The 17,523-nt window shown below is 56.5% G+C and overlaps 1 protein-coding gene across 2 annotated transcripts; it reads left to right on the top strand.

Moving 5' to 3' along the window:
• The first annotated feature begins 2,299 nt into the window (after nucleotides 1–2,299).
• Nucleotides 2,300–17,136, top strand: ATG16L2 (autophagy related 16-like 2 (S. cerevisiae)). 2 transcript variants are annotated; one of them, XM_011953046.1, is made up of 18 exons: nucleotides 2,300–2,549; nucleotides 4,703–4,802; nucleotides 5,701–5,800; nucleotides 9,299–9,372; nucleotides 9,672–9,923; nucleotides 10,083–10,148; nucleotides 10,452–10,565; nucleotides 11,655–11,717; nucleotides 12,316–12,424; nucleotides 12,863–12,968; nucleotides 13,727–13,797; nucleotides 14,073–14,144; nucleotides 14,258–14,378; nucleotides 14,737–14,842; nucleotides 15,882–16,031; nucleotides 16,248–16,295; nucleotides 16,407–16,508; nucleotides 16,826–17,136. In XM_011953046.1, the coding sequence occupies exons 1-18, from the start codon at nucleotides 2,432–2,434 to the stop codon at nucleotides 16,911–16,913; spliced, it is 1,860 nt and encodes a 619-aa protein (XP_011808436.1). In that variant the 5' UTR covers nucleotides 2,300–2,431; the 3' UTR covers nucleotides 16,914–17,136. The 2 variants fall into 2 exon arrangements, with proteins under 2 accessions (XP_011808436.1, XP_011808437.1); XM_011953047.1 differs by having other exon boundaries at nucleotides 2,401–2,549; nucleotides 9,177–9,372.
• Nucleotides 17,137–17,523: the final 387 nt, after the last annotated feature.

Raw genomic sequence — 17,523 nt, 5'->3', positions numbered from 1 at the left:
CGTGCCTGTAATCCCACCTATTCGAAAGGTGGATGCAGGAGAATCGCTTGAACCCGGGACGTGTAGGTTGCAATGAGCCGAGATTGTGCCACTGCACTCCAGCCTGGGTGACAGAGTGAGACTCTGTCTCAAAAACAAACAAAAAAAGAGCCAGGTATAGTGGCATGTGCCTGTAGTCTCAGCTACTCGGGAGACTGAGGTGGAAGGATCATTTAATCCCAGGAGAATGAGGCTGCAGTGAGCCACTGATTGTGTCACTGCATTCTAGCCTGGGCAACAGAGAGAGACCCTGTCTCAAAAACAAAACAGAACAAAAAAAGTAAAGTACATTAGGTCCCCAGATCATGGTATAACACTTTTTTATATTTATTGGTCAAATCATATTTCTCTTACATTATTAATTTGAGATACATTAAACAGCAAGTTAAATGTAAAAAGCAGAAATTTGTCTCCATATATTATGTTATCTAAAATTTTATTTCAAGTGATCTTTGTAATACAGTCTTTCATATTCTAAAAATAGAACATTAATATTTTTAGTCAAAATCAATCACTTCTTTATCATATACTACTCAAAAATGACAATTTATTTAACATTTCCTAGGTGTATTTTGTGAGTCAAAAAAGGATTAGGAAACCCTGCCCCAATATGACTCCTTACCTGAGAGAAACAGCATCTCTGCACCTCACAGCCAGGCCAAGCCCTATTAATATCCTCTCCAATGCACACAGCCAGAGTTCCTTATTTATATAGTGTCTCCAAGCACCCAAGAGTCAGCCAGTTCTAAAGGGAATTCATCACTGTCATCAGCTGGCCCTGGGTCTCCATGGGCACCGTGCCTGTCTCCTGGGCATGCCTTTTGCTGAACGTTACCACCCATCTTCAACAGAAATACTCCTTCAAGAGACAGGCCAGGCCTGGGCTGGGGCTAGAGGTACAGAGACATCTGGGACCCAGGTCCTGCCCTAAGGGGCATTGCACAGATTACAGGATGGTGTGATAACTGGCGACAGTTATAACTCGAACTCAACTGGGGCTGGTATCTGAGAAGCTTGAACTTAGTGTAGGGGCAGGAAAGTACTCCTGGAGGAGGTGATGCATGATTAGGAGCCAGGCCCGCTAGAGGGGATGGTGTTCCAAACATCAGGCTTGGCCTGTGCAAAGGCCATGGGCGTCTAAGACAATGACATATGGGGGACTGAGCCCAGCTCACTGTGGAAGCAGAGCAGGCTACACTGACCTGGGGGCGACTGGGCCTAGGCTGCTTTCTACATCCTCTGACCCGTCCCCATCAGAATCTCAACAGACTCGTCACCTCCAGGGCCTGCACTGCTTTCCCAAGGTTGCCTAATTTCTCTCGTTTCCTAGGGATGGCCAGGTCTGCCAGCACTCAGAGCGCAGAGCCTGCTGGCATGCCCCAGGGTGAGGCTGGGCCCAGCGAGTCCCTCCTTTCGTGGGTCACAGGAGCCTGAGCCTGCAGAGCTGGCTCTCTAGCACCTAGCTAGAGACGGTTTGACCAGTGCCCTGCGACCCACGGTTCACTTTTAAGGATACCCACAAGAGATGTGGCTGCTTCACCCAGTGGGGTGAAGCGTCGGGCCGAGTCAGGTTGCTGGGGTGCTGGCCATCTCAGCCACCCACTCCCTTGCAACCCCAGACAAGCAAGTCCCTTCTCTCCTCCCGGCCAGGGGCTTTCCAGATGAAATCAGCTGCACCCCTTTACTCTCAGGGACCTAAAATTTCGGCGACCATGTGGAGCCATAAACCCTTCTGCCTCCTGTCCTCCCAGCCCCGCACCCACCTGGCGTTTTCGTGTCACGGAACCTCTGCACGTGCTCTTCTCGAGGCCTAGAGTCTCTCTCTCTCCCTCTGGCCAACTCCTATTTCATCCCTCACAGACCCAACTCGAACGCCATTATCCGCGGAAAGCTGGGATTCCTCCCTTCCGTCTCTGCTTCCTTATCGCGTTGTCCTGCTAGCGGGCCCTCAGTGTACGCGCAGAGCCGGGGCTGAGGGCCTCCGGGTCCCTGACTGGGAGCGCGGCCGGGACCGCAGCTGCATGGGGAGCATCAGCAGTTGTCGGACTCCGCCCGGGCACGACGGGGTTAAGGGACCCGGGCCTTGAGGGCCCCACCTCCGGAGCGCTCCACCCGCGTGGGGGAAGCCGCCCCGGAGGCTCCGACCTCACTCCTGCGCCACAAGAGCACCCACTTAGGTGAACATTTCGGACGGGGCCCCGGCGGTTCAGACCCGGAGGCGGCTCCTCCCGGCGTCGGTCTTCGGTCCTCCCAACCAGAGCGCTCTTGGGACAAGCCTGGGATTCCCCGCCACCGCCCGCCCTCTGGTGTAACGGAGTCCCGGCAAGGCCCCGCCCCGGCCTGGCGCAGTCCTGGGCGGGAGGAACGCGCCGAGAGGCGAGAGAGCGCGGCCATGGCTGGGCCCGGCGTCCCCGGCGCCCCCACAGCCCGATGGAAACGCCACATCGTGCGGCAGCTGCGTCTTCGGGACCGTACGCAAAAGGCGCTCTTCCTGGAGCTGGTGCCGGCCTGTGAGTGCGCCCCGGGGCTGAGAGGATGGCCGCTGAGGGGACGCGGCTACGGGCGCGGGGAGAGGGTTTGACTGTCTCCTCCGCCTGTGACCCGAGTGCGCTGTGCCTTGTGCCTTCAGCCTGTGCGTTACGCCCACCCCGACTGCCAGGACTCCGCCCCTTGCCATCCAGGCTCTGCTTAGAACCTGGACAAGCCCCTCCTGTCCCCCCGCCCTCGTCGCCCTTCAGGACGGGCTCGGCCTCCCACGAGCTGGGCTTTCGATACGCAAGTGCGTCCCCGGGGGGTGGTTTTGAAGGGTCTCTTATGCCTCCCTTCCCGGGCAGTCCCCGGGGTAGGGGCTTGATTAGTGCACTTAGTCTCGGTAGAGCAATGAAAGAACGCGGGACTTGTCCAGAGCAGCCACTTACTGGCCCATCCGGAGAGGGGTGACACTCGGAACCTCTAGGGAGGAGGCTGTGCATCTCAGGCTCTGCCGCCGACAGGCGACGCTGGCGCAGTCTTATGGAACACCTCCCCGTCAGCCTACCCAACCTGAGGGGGCATCAGGGGGCCCCGGGCTGCTGGCGGATGCCGGCTGAGTCCAGCGAAGTCGGACTCTCAGAATTGTTTCTGGGCAGCTGGTCAGGATGGGGTGTGGCAGTTCACGACGGGATGAACAGGTGTGCCTGTGTGTCGCGCCTCTGGCCACCTGTGATTGTATGTCTGCGGTTGGAAGTCTAATCACAGTCCCTGCGGCTCTCTCACTGGGGCTAATCTTGGCCAAACCCCCACAATCAAATCTGCTCTTAGCCAGGGAAATTTCTCTGCAAGCTTCCAGGCTGCTGGTCCTCTGCCTTCAGGGTTTCGAGGCCAGCCCCCACCTCCAGCAGCCACACTTTTCCTCTGCTCAGACGGACAGTGGAACCGTCCAGTGTGAGGGGGGTCACCCCCCCCCCCCCGCAGGGAGCTGTGAGTTTGAGGGACTGGAGAGACCTGGAGGGCTGCAATCAGACCGAAGGGCCAGTCTTGAGACCTTGGGCAGGTCACAGTCTTCTTACTTGTTAATTGGGTATTAACCTCAGTCTTCTTGTTAATTGGGTATAGATACCTTCTTTAGGTTTGCTGGGGGGTGCAGTACCCTGGGGGCTGAGGTGGGGTTTTCGTGAGAACTAGGCCAGGCCCAGGGGCCTCAGTCAAGGTGACAGACAGGTGGGAAGTAGTATGGGAAGGAAGTTGACGAGGAGGGAGCTAGGCCTGGGCTTACCACCCCGCCCTCCCCTGGAACTGGTGAGAAAAGAGGAAGTGACTGTTGATGGGGGAGGGAGTGTGTTCCAGGGTCAAAACCTCCAGAATATCTGCTGAATAATTGCTTAAGGACTTTCTATTCTAGCCTGGGGGTACCTTACACTAGGGCTGGGGAAGTTGGGATTATTTATTTATTTATTTATGAGAGGGAGTCTCTCTCTGTTGCCCAGGCTGGAGTGCAGTGGCGCAATCTCCATTCACTGCAAGCTCCACCTCCCGGGTTCATGCCAGCCTCCCTTCTCAGCCTCCAGAGTAGCTGGGACTACAGGCGCCTGCCACCACGCCTGGCTAATTTTTTGTAACTTTTAGTAGAGACGGAGTTTCACCGTGTTAGCCAGGATGGTCTCAATCTCCTGACCTTGTGATCCACCCACCTCGGCCTCCCAAAGTGCTGGGAATTCAGGCGTGAGCCACCGCGCCTGGCCAGGGATTATTTTTAAGTGCAGAAAGCTAGAGCCCTTGGAGGGGAAGTGACTTGCCAAAGGCCATTGACAGGTAGAGCTCGGTTTATCACTTTCCGGGGCTAAGCCTTGCTCTGAGGCAGGGATGAATCAATCCCAGGCCCCTTCCTTCCCTCAGGACCCTCAGCAGGCAGTACCCCGTGGTGGTCCTCCTTCTGTCCCTGGGAGAGCAGGTCCTCTTTCGGGTGGGCCTGGGGACCAGTGCTATAAGGACACTGCTAGGGCTGAAGGTCCTGTAGAGCTGCACAGACGCCCCTCAGGCATGCGGCAGAGGCCAGCCTGCCAGAAGCTTCCCCATGCCTAGCATCTCTGGGCTCCTGCAGCCATCCTAGCCGGAGATAACTTGCATGCCAGGGGGCTGCTGGGTATCTGTCTCTGCCCCAGGTTCATTCTTTTGCACCCTCCAGATAACCATCTCTTAGAGAAGGCTGAGCTGCTGGACACATTCTCAAAGAAGCTGCAGCCGGAGCCAAACAGTGTCACTCCTACCACCCACCAGGGCCCCTGGTGAGTGTATGTGTGTCTGTGGTCACAAAGAGCTGCCTGTGCTGGGTTCATTCTCTCCCTAGCGCCTCATCAGCTCCTGGCTGCTGCCCAGAGGTGGTGGGGGTGGTGGGGGAGGCAGGCCCTTGGCCTTCCCACAGGATAGCTGTTTAGAATCTCTTTCCCCTCCAGCTTTCTTTGTCCATCTTTCTGCATTTGTCCCATCTCCTTCCCCTCTCACCCCTACACTTAACGTCTTTTCCCTTTCTCAGTCTTTTTCGATTTCCCTGTTCCTTGCCTGATGCCTAAAGAAAGGATCTTGCTACCTATTCCAAAGAGGAAGTGAAGATGAGAACCAGGAATAGATTGGAGTTCAGAGTTGTGAGGTGCTTCTTTTTTTTTTTTTCTTTTTTTTTTTTTTGAGACTGAGTCTGGCTCTGTCAGCCAGGCTGGAGTGCAGTGGCCTGATCTCAGCTCACTGCAACCTCTGCCTCCTGGGTTCAAGCAATTCTCCTGCCTCAGCCTCCTGGTGCGTTCACCACCACCCCTGGCTAATTTTTGTATTTTCAGTAAAGACGGGATTTCACCATGTTGGCCAGGATGGTCTCGATCTCTTGACCTTGTGATCCGCCCACCTCGGCCTCCCAAAGTGCTGGGATTACAGCGTGAGCCACCGCGCCCAGCTGGGAGGTGCTTCTTGAGAAGGGTCCTTGGCCAAGGCCTAGGGGAATCTTGGAGCAGAGGAGTCATGGATAGCTCATTTGTAGAGACTTGCCTTTTCCTTTACTGGCTTGCTAGCTTCCATCTTCCCAGGAGGAAGTTAATGGCTCTTGTTTTAGCCTTTTCATGTAGCATCCCTTGGGTGCCTTTGGGCACTTGGGTGAACCAGGGGACGTTGAGCACCACTCTGATTGGTTGGCAGGGAGGAGTCAGGGCTTGACTCAGACCAAGTCCCATCACTGGCCACACTGAGGGTGAAGTGGCAGGAGGAGGAGGAGGGGCTCCGGCTGGTCTGTGGTGAGGTAAGTTGGGAAGGGGTCTGAAAATGGTGTAGAGAGATGTGGTCCAAGGGAGCCAGCCAGTGAGGGGTACTCCTGTGTTTGCTGCATTCTCCAAGCCCAGTGCTGCAAGCATTGAGTGAGCCCTAGCGTGTGCCAGGCTCTGACCTGAAGCTGAGCAGGGGTCAGAGTGCCCTGGGCAGCCCACAATGAAGTGGGCTCCAACAGCAGCTGGAGGGAGTTAGGTGTGCAAGAGCCTGGCAGCCCATTTCCCTTCCACATCGTTTAGCCTACTCTGCTCACTACTCCATGGCTAACCCCTCGCCCAGCCATCCTCAAGGCCTAGCACCAGTTGATGCTCAATGTACATTTGCAGACTAAGGTTCATTTAGCTCATTGGCAGGGTGTGGACGCTCCACCTGACACTACCACCTTCCCTGTCCCCTTGCAACAGTGTCTCTCGGCTTCTCTTGCACGATGCTCTCCTGGTTTCCCTCTCATTTTTGTGATTGTTGCCTCTGAACTTCCTTCACTGGCTCCTTTCCCTTCTCCCTATTCCCCTCCCTTCAAATATGGGTGTTCTTGGGGCTCACGGACTCACATTTTCTGTTTGCCAACTCTCAGATCTGTCTCTAGTCCAGCCTTCTGTTCTGAGCTCCTGACTCTCTTGCTCAGCTGCTTTTTGGACATCACATCTAAAATCAGGCTCACCATCTCCCCCAGAATTTGGCCCACGCTGTTTTGGTCCACGCCGTTTTGAGAGTTGTCTCCCTGCAGGCATTGGGCTAAACATTGTCTCAGTTAATCCTTCACAACTTTATGGTTGCAGAGGAGGAAACTGAGGCTTGGAGAGGTACAGCCAGGATTTGGGCCCCTCTCACACAAATCACCTTCTGTGCTCTCCATTCATTCTCTCAACATCTATTGACAGTTGCTATATCCAAGGTACAGGGAATGCAGCAATAAACAAGAGCTGGCCCATGGGGCTTCTAGTTCTCTGAAGGAGACTGTGATAGCCCAGTAAATACACATCCAGTCACAGCATGGCAAGTCAACTGCCCAACAGAAGTATGGGCATAGGTACGGACTCATTTAAGAATCTTTCCCTAGAGCTGCTGTTGTAGGTCCAATTCAATATTTGTTTGAGAGGTGATTCTCAAACATCTGACCCCCCACGCCACCCCCTGCCTCTGGGCTGTGAGCTCCCCAAGCTGTGGGATGTCTTGGTTTGCCTCCAAGACAAACTATATCCTTAGGGCCTGTGTCCACAGTCCATTCCATACTACGGACTATTTGTAGACTAAGCTATGAATGAGGTGGGCTGTCCTTCCTGTGACTGTCCCCCAGTGGTTCTCACACAGGCTGGAAACGCCGGGGCACCTCTGACTCTTCCCAGCCCTCCATCCTGAGCTGGTCACAAGGTCATGTTGACTATCTCCAAATCCATCAATGTCTGTTTCTTGTACCATATCTGACATGGTACAAGTAACTTTCATCCTACCCTGGAACACTCCTTCAGCACTCCCTGTCCCTTCTCCATACAGCTTTCAGAGTGACATATTTTAATTCAAAAAAAGATCTCCATTAAAGACAAGCAGTACACAAAACATGCTTGTAAACAACTCAAGAGAATAGAAGCCATAGAGTAAAAAGTAAAGACCCGTCTTACTACCTCTCTCCATGGTTAGTGTGCTGTAGATCTTCCAAAGCTCCTAGCCTGGCTAACCCGTTGAGCTCCCCAGGCTCCTGTTGCATTTCCTGCCACTCTCATTTCTGAGCTCCCGGCTCCCTTTGCCCGGGATACTTTCCCTGGCCCCCAGCATTCCTTCCCTGGACACACACCAGCCAGTACCCATTGCATGCGCCAGTGGATGGGGGCAGTGGGGAGGCTTTTTCTTTTCTTTTGTAAAAATTTCTCTGGTAGTTCCACACATAACAAGCATTTATCATTATTATTACTTTAACTTTTTATTTTAAAATAATTATAGATTCACAGGAAGTTGCAAGGATAGTCCAGAGAGTTCCTGCGTCCCCTTCCCCCAGCATCTCCCACTGGCTACATCTTACATAACTATAGTACCCACAACCAGGAAACTGGGATTGGTATGAAGTGTGTATATGTCCTTTATCATTTTATCACGTGTAGATTTGTGTGACCATCAAGATATGGCACTGTTTGACCACAAAGATCTCTTTCTTGCTACCCCTTTTTCGTCACATTCACCCCTCTCCCCCCAACCATCCCTAACCCCTGGCAACTACTAATCTGTTTTCCACCTCTACTACTTGAATTTTGAAAGGCATACAATAAAATATTGAATGGTATAACATAATGGTATAACATAAATGAAAGCAAGTGACAGGTGAGAAAGTGGAGGTTGTGATCAGATTGCTCAGTGGTGAAAAGAATTATGTCATAAATGGGGCCAACTATGAATAAAGGTGCCCCAACCCGCATGTGCAGACTCCTTCTCTGCAGACTCACTCATAGGGCATCACGTCAGTGCAGGTGGCAGCGCCAACCTTGCTCCTCAGTCTGTCCTCACCAGGCCCACGTGAGAACACAGGAACAGATTAGCAATAAGAGCCCCCAGCCTTGGCCTGGGCCAGAGGCGCCTCTGGCCCTCATGTTCTTTTGTCACATTGGTGGGAGCAGCCTTGCCTGGGGTCTGTCTCTCCCACCGACCCTGCTTGGCTCTGAGTTGAAGGCATGTCGAGTGAGGCGGGGGTGCAGATGAAATGACCCTCACTGCCTCTCCTGGGCTGCCAGGGCTGTTCCCATATTGAGTCTGGGCCCTGGCTCCCCGAGTCCATGCCTGATTTTAGCCTTGTGTGCCTCTGCGCGGGGCTCCTCGCTGCTGAGACCTGAGCTTGGGCAGGTCTGGGTTGAGTGAAGCCAGGAAGCCCCCAGGGAGGGGTGGGGAACAGAACTCACATTCCCCTGACCAGCCTGGAGGGTGATGCAGTTACGTGGCTTGGGCTCAAATCTCTTAGCTACGTGACTTTGGGCAAGACACTTAAACCTCTCTGTCGGTGTCCTCGTCTGTGAAGTGAGAGTGGCAGTACCAGCCTCCCGGTGTGGTGAGGATGGAAGGAGCACGTAGCCTGCTGGGAACATCATGGCGCCCGAGGGCCAGATGGGCATTTAGCAGCCTCTGCGCTAGGAGTCCTCGCAGTGGTTCTGCATGGCGCTGGGAGCGGAGCGATGTCTTCCCACTCTTCAGGCGAGGCAGCGTAGCGGGTTGCTCTGGCCAGAGACGTGCCTAGTAGGGTCGCAGAGATACGAAGCAGCACAGCGAGGATTGGGACCCAGGGCCGACTCCAGAGCCCGAGGGCCTTCCACTGCTCCACAAACAGCAGCGCATCCCTCTGCAAGGTCCCAAACCTGTGTGGGGCTCAGCTTGTTTTTCAGGAAGGGGGCGGGCAGGGGAGCAGCCGACGGTCCCTTAGCGCTTTCGGCCCGGGAGGCACTAGAGGCCTGGAGGGGCCTCAGCGCCGCCGTGCTCACCTGTCCGCCCCCAGATGGCCTACCAGGTGGTGGAGAAGAGCGCGGCCCTGGGCGCCTTGGAGATGGAGCTGCAGGAGCTGCAGAGCAAGTGAGGCGCGGGCGCGGGCGGGGGCGGGAGGGACCGCGCCCACCTCGGGGAGGTCCGGGGCCAACTATGCGGGAGAATGGCGCGGGCCAAGAGCTTTCCCCACGTGCCCCCGAGCCTATCGGTTGGTGCCAGAGGACCTAACGGCTGGGCTCTGAGGGCGAAGTCTTGGGGGAGACCTGGCTTAGCCACCGGCTAGCCGCGTTTGGCATAGGGAGGTCGGTCTCTGCTCCGAGGCAGATTTCCACTGGGCAGTGACGGGGGAGGCTTGGGACCCGCTATCCGCTCTTTCCATCCTCCAGGCTGGCGGCCCTGGAGGTCCGCGTGGCACAGCTGCGAGAGGCACGGGCGCAGCAGGCCCAACAGGTGGAAGAGCGGCGGGCGCAGAACGCAGTGCAGCGGGAAGACTACGAGGCGCTGCGCGCGCACGTCGGGCTCCGGGAGGCAGCACTGCGCAGGCTCCAGGAGGAGGCGCGCGACCTGCTGGAGAGGCTCGTGCAGCGGAAGGCGCGCGCCGCAGCTGAGCGCAACCTGCGCAACGAGCGCCGGGAGCGGTGAGGGAGCAGGCCCCGCCCCTGAAGGGAGAGTCGGGCCTCGCTTGTGTCTGGAAGGGAGGCGGGCAGCAGCCGCCCACTGGAGAAAGGGACCGGGTCGCGCCCCGCCTGCGTGCGAGGCGCCGCGCCAGGCTCTCAGGATGCTTTTTACCCAACAAGGGCCAAGCAGGCGCGGGTGTCCCAGGAGCTGAAGAAGGCTGCCAAGCGGACCGTGAGCATCAGCGAGTAAGAGTGGGGATGGGCCGGTCCAACCCTTGTGTTCTGCCTCCCGGCTCCGCCTGCCTGCGACGACCCAGGCCGCCGACTGAAGTTGGGCATAGCCGCGTCCCGAGGCCCCCAAGTAGTCGGGGCCCACGGGACACCTGCAGAGGACCGTGTGGTCGTAGGAGCCTGCATGCGTGCCCGCTGCACGTGTACCCATACAGAACCCTCATCACTGGGAATTCCTGTCTTAAGCGTGTCCTGTGCTGGGGTCGGGAGGGGCTGGCTTGGTCCCTTGGCGTTTCTGAGCTTCATTTCTCCTCGTAGGGGTCCGGACACCCTAGGCGATGGGATGAGGGAGAGAACCGAGACTCTGGCTCTGGCCCCTGAGCCAGAGCCCCTGGAGAATGAAGCTTGTGAGAAGTGGAAGAGGCCCTTCAGGTGAGGACCCAGGTGGTGGTCTCAGAGCTCTGAGCTCAGCCCCACCCCAGAGGCTGCCAGGGTCTTCCTCTTGGACCTTGGAGTCAGCTCTTGGGTTGGGAGAGAGCTTGAGGAGAGGCCGGAAAGCTCAAATCTCCCAGGGCTAGTCTGACCTCCATTGTCTGGAGCCACTTGCAGTCAGTTCCATCTCACCCACCCCAACCCCTACCCTCAACCCTTTCCCTCCTTCTTGGAATCAGAGCTCTGGGGATGGGGTGTCAGGCTTGTGAATAGCTGTCACCAGGAAGGAACCTGTGGGTAAAGCCCAGAGCCCAGTCATGCCAGGCATGTGTGTGCAGCCATAGGTGTACAAGCATGTGCATCCACAGGGACATGAGACACAGGTGTGTACAAACTTGACTAAGCCCGTCTGTGTGTGAACGTATGAGCATGTGTAGATGCGTGCTAATACTTGTGGGACCTGACTGGGGCTTCAGACCTTGGGTACCCCTCCGCAGGGTCTCTCCTCTTGATTTGCCTGTCATTGAGGCTGCCCCTCCCCGGGCCCCATTCCCCAGCCTAACGCCTCTTCTCAGTCTTTCCTTGCAGGTCCCCAGTGTCCAGGCCTTGGGGCAGTGAAGAAACCGTGGGGAGGGGCATGAGATGCTGGTCCCCAAAGTCCTTGGGAGCCCTTGTGGGCCAAGTAATTGCAGGACACACCCTCTCTTGGGCATTGCTGAGGTCACCCAGCAAGCCTAGGCTTCCCCCTCTTCCTATCCTCACCCTGGGGGAACCTTCAGCGCCTCTTCTCTCTGTAGGCCCCAGCTCAGCTTCCCAGGAACTTTTGTTGGTGGTTACTTGTAGGGTGAGGCAGTTCTTCTCATCATGAGGGAGACCTTGGGAGACTTTCATTACCAAATCCATTGCTGCCCTGACCTTCCTGGGACTGGTCTGGGTCATCCTAGTCTCCTGGTCTTGGAGAAGTCAAGTTCTTGTCCCAGACTTGAGAGGTTATGAGCCTCCAGGTCTCTGGCAAAGTGTGGAGATGGACAGCCATTTTGTACACATACCAGCCAGTCCCTTAGCACATCTCTCTCGGTTTTGTCTCAGGTCTGCCTCAGCCACCTCCCTGACGCTGTCCCACTGTGTGGATGTGGTGAAGGGGCTTCTGGAGTAAGTGTGTGTGTGCCTGTGTGCACCCACGTGTGTGTCAGGCTCCCCAGCCCAGGCTTGGTCTGTGTCTGCGCCTTGACCTGTCCATCCTTGTGGTGCACAGCTGTCTGCCTGTGAGTCTGTTGGGCCCTGGAGACAGGAGCCAGGTGAATGGCCTCAGCCCCAGCCCCTGCTCAGCTGTCTTCCAGGTTCTGTCATCACAAGGGTCTGTCTTCATCCAAGGTCCTCACAGGGGACCAAGAGCTCCAGCCTCAGGCAGGGCAGGAGCTCCTACTCAATTGAGAAAAATGCTCTGAAATGTCAGGGACTCATTCAGAGTCACAGAGCCAAGAAGTGGCAAGACTGGGATTGAAACCCCAGCCCTGAGGTTTCTTTGCACCTACCAGCCCTACCCTGCTCCTGTGCCTGCCTCTGTGTGCTCTCCACACCGACCCCTGGGGTAAAGGCTGGGTTGAGGAATGCGTTCACTGCTTCTTGGGGCCATGTTCTGCCTCCTGCCCATCTGCTTCCTATGGTTGATGCCTCAGGGGAGCTGAAGGCTCCCACCTGAGAAGGCCTTGCTGAATGCCCTCCTGACCCCAACCCACCTTACGCCCAGTTTTAAGAAGAGGAGAGGTCACTCAATTGGGGGAGCCCCTGAGCAGCGATACCAGATCATCCCTGTATGTGTGGCTACCCGACTTCCTACCCAGGCTCAGGATGTGCTGGTAAGGGAGGAGCTGAGCCATATGGGTGGGGCAGTGGTGAGGGAGTGCAGGCACAGGGGTGGTCCCAGGAGGCCAGGGAAGCAAGGCTGGGCTCCTCAGCAGGAGCAGGAGGCTGCCTCCCACAGCCTGTGGTGGGAGTCACGCATGTTATGATGGGGGCATGGGCCAGGGAGGGAGAGAGAGGAGGCTGGGAGGCCAGGAGGCCAGGCAGGAGAGTAGAGTAGCATAGCACGGAGGCTGCTGCAGGGGTCCAGGCAGAGGTGAGAACACCTGGTGGGGCCAGGTTTGAAACTCAAAAGTGTGGACAGAGAAACCGGGGATGGGGATACCATGTCTGCAGCAGGCTGTGTCTGCACAGGCACTGGTGAGAGGGCCTGTGAGCACCCACAGAGAGATGTGTGGGGAGGGCTGGGGCACCAATCTCCCCTTTCCCCACAGGATGCCCACCTCTCTGAGGTCAATGCTGTTCGTTTTGGCCCCAACAGCAGCCTCCTGGCCACTGGAGGGGCTGACCGCCTGATCCACCTCTGGAATGTTGTGGGAAGTAAGGAGCCTTCCCCTGCAGGCCAACTCGGGGCTTCTCTCCAGACCTGCTCCTCAGTTCACTTGGTGGGCAGAGGTCTTGGATCTCTTTGCGTTTCTCCATCTGGAATATTCTGTGGGCAGTGACTAGACAATGCCTTGGAAAGAGTGAGACTCGGGGCTCGCTGCTCTGAAGAAGGGTGGAGCCTCCTGGCTCCTAGGGTCCAGATTTGCAGAATGGGGAAGGCTGAGTTCAGATGGTCCCTGATGGGGGTGGGTGGGGGTCCCCTATCATGAGGTCCTACAGGGACAGGCCCTTGAAGAGCAGGTCCCTGAGTCTACCAGGTGACCCTCGTCTAGCATCACTTGAGCTCTCAGAACTCAGGTAAGGGACCAGTATGAACTGTTGGCCTTGTCCCAAGCTCTGTGCTCTGGAGAGGGGGTGTCCTGGGGAGTCAGAGCTGGCTCCTGGGGGCTTCCTAGAAAAGGCAAATTTCTGGCTGGCCTGATCCTGGCTTGCTGCGTGACCCACAGATAGTCCCTTCTCCCTGGTCCTCTCTAGCCTGGTCTGTGAAATGACTAGCTGTCCCTGGGACCCACTGCCAGCAGTTAGGGGAGGTGTAGTCTCCAGCCCAGGCCACAGAACAGACCCAGCGATTCTGTCTTCTAACCTGTGGGGGTGGGGGGGCGACGGGGACTGATCTTTGCTCTCAATCCCAATTCCTCCATTTTGTGAGGTTAGGATCTCATTTCAACTGTCCCTTCTCCTGGTCCTCCCAGGTCGCCTGGAGGTCAACCAGACCCTGGAGGGAGCTGGTGGCAGCATCACCAGTGTGGATTTTGACCCCTCGGTGAGGAACTTTGCCCCAGTGGCATGGGATTGCGCCCCCTCTGATCTCCACACTGGACAGGTGGGGGCTCTGGGACCTGAGGGCGTAGCATGGATACCTTAGAACCAGGCCCTTGGGCTCTTACACAGATCCTCCTCCCTGGGCCGGAGGCTCCTCTGCCTGCCTTGGAGACCTGGGCCATGGGAAGCTCTGGGGCAGCCCCTAGCCTCATTCTCTGGCCTGAAGGATGTTGCCTACGGCTTAGCACCTCTCATTTTCCTCTCCCATTTCTCCAGGGCTACCAGGTTTTAGCAGCCACTTACAACCAGGCTGCCCAGCTCTGGAAGGTGGGGGAGGCACAGTCCAAGGTGAGGCCTGACTGGGGAGGCTGCCTGGGGGTCAGGGGTCATACCTCAGGACTAGGGGGCCTGTTATGGGGTCTTGGCCAAACTCTTGATCCGCACCTGGGGCCGGGGTACAGGAGACACTGTCTGGACACAAAGATAAGGTGACAGCTGCCAAATTCAAGCTGACAAGGCACCAGGCAGTGACTGGGAGCCGTGACCGGACAGTGAAGGAGTGGGACCTCGGCCGTGCCTACTGTGAGCCCCAACCCCACCTCCCCTCCCCACCAGCCAGGAGCCCCAGGCCAGAGTACGAGTGACCTCACCTGCTCTCTGGGAGTGCCTCTGAGATTCATAGGCATTTGGGGGTGAAACCTCTCAAGAACCTCCAGTCCCCCAATGGTATACCCCAATGGTGTTTTCTGCCTGGTTTCTTGGTGTCCACAGGCTGTGGGTGGGAAAAAGACGTGGGTGAGTCCTGGGCTGGGAAGCAGAAGACCTGGGTTCTAGTCTTGGGAGGACACTGCATTCTGGGCCTCAGCTTCTCCATGTGTCCTGTGGGGTGGCTCCCGACAACTGTCCTCTGAGGCCCTGGGGTCTGCTGCTTGGTCCCCAGGCTCCAGGACCATCAATGTCCTTTCCTACTGTAATGACGTGGTGTGTGGGGACCATATCATCATTAGTGGCCATAATGACCAGAAGATCCGGTTCTGGGACAGCAGGTGACAGGCGCAGGCTGCGGGAGGACTGGGGGAGGGCTGGGAACAGGGCTCCCAAGTTCTTGTTCCTTTCTCTGGCCATGGCAGGACAAGTTTTGGTGGCACTTTGGGCAGGCAAGGCTGTGGGGCTGGCACTGCCAGCTAGTGCCTCTTGGCTGGGCTCAGCTCCCCCAGGAAGCTGTGCCACTGTCTTCATGGCTCTTGGTCCAATGCTGGACTCCCCCTGGACCTTGTAACCAAGATGGAGATGTACCGTTTTCCATTTAGTTACCACTTTTATATCAAAAGGAAAAAAATTATTTTAGTTGTTTTTTAAACCAAAGATCCTAACTTTGGGCTTGAATTGTTTGTAAAAGCAAAGCTAGAGGCTGGGCATGGTGGCTCACACCTGTAATCCCAGCTTTTTGGGAGGCTGAGGTGGGCGGATCACCTGAGGTCAGGAGTTCCAGACCAGCCTGGCCAACATGGAGAAACCCTGTCTCTACTAAAAATATTAGCCGAGTGTGGTGGCAGATCCCTGTAATCCCAGCTACTTGGGAGGCTGAGGCAGGAGAATCGCTTGAACCCAGGAGGCGGAGGTTACAGTGAGCCCACATTGCGCCACTGCACTCCAGCCTGGGCGACAGAGCGAGATGTCTCAAAAAAAAAAAAAAAAAAAAAGCAAAGCTAGAGCCAGTGCTAGGCCTGCCTCAAGCCTTTACTGACTGATCTCCATCAACTACTGTTTGCAACCCTTCCTTCTCTCTCTTATATTTTTTAAAGACAAGACTTCATTGCTCAGATGATATGGTGCTTATTTTAAGTGACCCAAAGGTTTCAAGGGCTCCGGCTTTCAAATCAAAGTCTAGGTTCCTCGAAGGAGGCAGCTGACTGCAGTGGGGAGAAGGGAGATGAGTCCCAGGCAGCCTTTACCCCAGCGATCCAGGGCCCTGGGGTTCCTCTGGACTTGGTTAGCTGGGAAGGCTGCTGCGCCTGGCCCCTTCCTGTCAGGAGTGGCCTGGCTGGGCTGTTCTTCATCCCTGTCTCTGTCCTTGTTCCTCAGGGGGCCTCACTGCACCCAGGTCATCCCTGTGCAGGGCCGGGTCACCTCCCTGAGCCTCAGCCACGACCAGCTGCACCTGCTCAGCTGTTCCCGAGACAACACACTCAAGGTCATCGACCTGCGTGTCAGCAACATCCGCCAGGTGTTCAGGTACCAGCCTCATGCCTGCTGACCCTGTGACCTTTGCTGGGACAGCTGAGCCTCTCTTCTCCTGTAATAGACCCTCTTGGGACCCTCCCTGGAGGCCCCTCCAGACCAGGTCCTGCTGAGGTACCAAACTCCTTGACAAGAGTGGAAGCTCTGGAAGCTCCCTGCAGAGGAACTAGTGGTGATCTCTGTTCTGACCCCAGCCCTGTCTGTCCTCAGGGCTGATGGCTTCAAATGCGGTTCTGACTGGACCAAAGCTGTATTCAGGTATGTCTGTGAGAGCATATGCCTGTGTCCAAGAGTGCCCTGCCGGACCGTGTGTGTGCCCTCCTCTCTGACCCCACCCCCACGTTTTTTGCTCTGCTGTGGCCACTACAGCCCGGACAGAAGCTATGCACTGGCAGGCTCCTGTGATGGGGCCCTTTACATCTGGGATGTGGACACTGGGAAACTGGAAAGCAGACTTCAGGGACCCCATCGGTGAGCATGGCCTCCACCTGGCCACCTGCCTGGCCCCAGTCCTGCCAGGCTGATTCCAGGTTCTGACATACTGGGACTCTGGAGTCTCCAGCCCTTGTCCCTCCACCCTCCACCCGACCAGAGCCCTTTGCAGTTCACAAGGTACTTTCCACACACAGTGGGTCTGTCCTTTCCACAGCTCTGTGAGCTCACTTTACAGATGAGGAAACAGGCTCAAGAGAGGGCCTCAAACTACCCAGGTCCAGCAGTCGGGGCAGAGCCAGGTTGCAGGCATAGTTCCCAAAGCCTCCCTGAAGCCTGCCCCTCCCTTTCCCCAGCACTGCCGTCAACGCCGTGGCCTGGTGCTACTCCGGGAGCCACGTGGTGAGCGTGGACCAGGGCAGGAAGGTTGTGCTCTGGCACTAGGGCTACGACTTCCCTGCCTGGGCTGGAGCTCTTGCCCGAAGCCTGAAGCTTCCCTTGGCGCCATGCGGGGGTTGGGGTTGGGACTGGAGATGGCCTTGGGATTTAATTGGGAAGAAGGCCTGGCATGACCTGGCCTGTTTGTTTAAAAATGAAGCTAGTTTTTCTTTGTATTTTTATCTCTCCTCACTTTTTCTCCGCAAGTAGAAAAAAAATGATACCTAAACTGCGTCTGCCTGCCTCTTTGCAGCATTCATGGTACGGAGACCTTTGGGCTAGTGGGCTCTGGGAGACCCAGGCTTGGCCCCCTTCCTCCTTCCATACAGAGCTGGGGCAGCCAGCCCAGTCTCTGCCTGCGGAGACAGGTGCTGCTCAAGTCTAACCATGCAAACAGCAGGAAGAAAGGCCCTGAGGTGGCAAAGAGCCATGGATGTGACTCCTGTTCCAACCTGGTCCTGAGGCCTAAGCAACATGTTAGGCCCACCTGCTTCAGGCACCCAGGGTAGACTGTGAAGCTGAGGAGGGGCTGGGGGAGCTCTGAGGAAGGGGCAGGGAGGCAACCCAGAGGGGTCCTGGTAGGAAGATCCTAAAAACCCAGGTAGTGATATCAAAG

This window comes from Colobus angolensis, unplaced genomic scaffold (assembly GCF_000951035.1).
Source record: "Colobus angolensis palliatus isolate OR3802 unplaced genomic scaffold, Cang.pa_1.0 Scaffold355, whole genome shotgun sequence".
Classification (NCBI taxonomy): Eukaryota; Metazoa; Chordata; class Mammalia; order Primates; family Cercopithecidae; genus Colobus; species Colobus angolensis.
The sequence above is the reverse complement of the archived record's forward strand: the minus strand, read 5'-3'. Positions and strand labels throughout refer to the sequence as shown.

Bases quoted from the DNA above. Each gene is read 5' to 3' on its own strand.
- ATG16L2 (XM_011953046.1), top strand. From the start codon at position 2,432: ATGGCTGGGCCCGGCGTCCCCGGCGCCCCCACAGCCCGATGGAAACGC. The intron at 2,550-4,702 runs GTGAGTGCGCCC...TGCACCCTCCAG, and splicing joins CCTGGAGCTGGTGCCGGCCT to ATAACCATCTCTTAGAGAAG. The intron at 9,373-9,671 runs GTGAGGCGCGGG...TCCATCCTCCAG, and splicing joins CTGCAGGAGCTGCAGAGCAA to GCTGGCGGCCCTGGAGGTCC.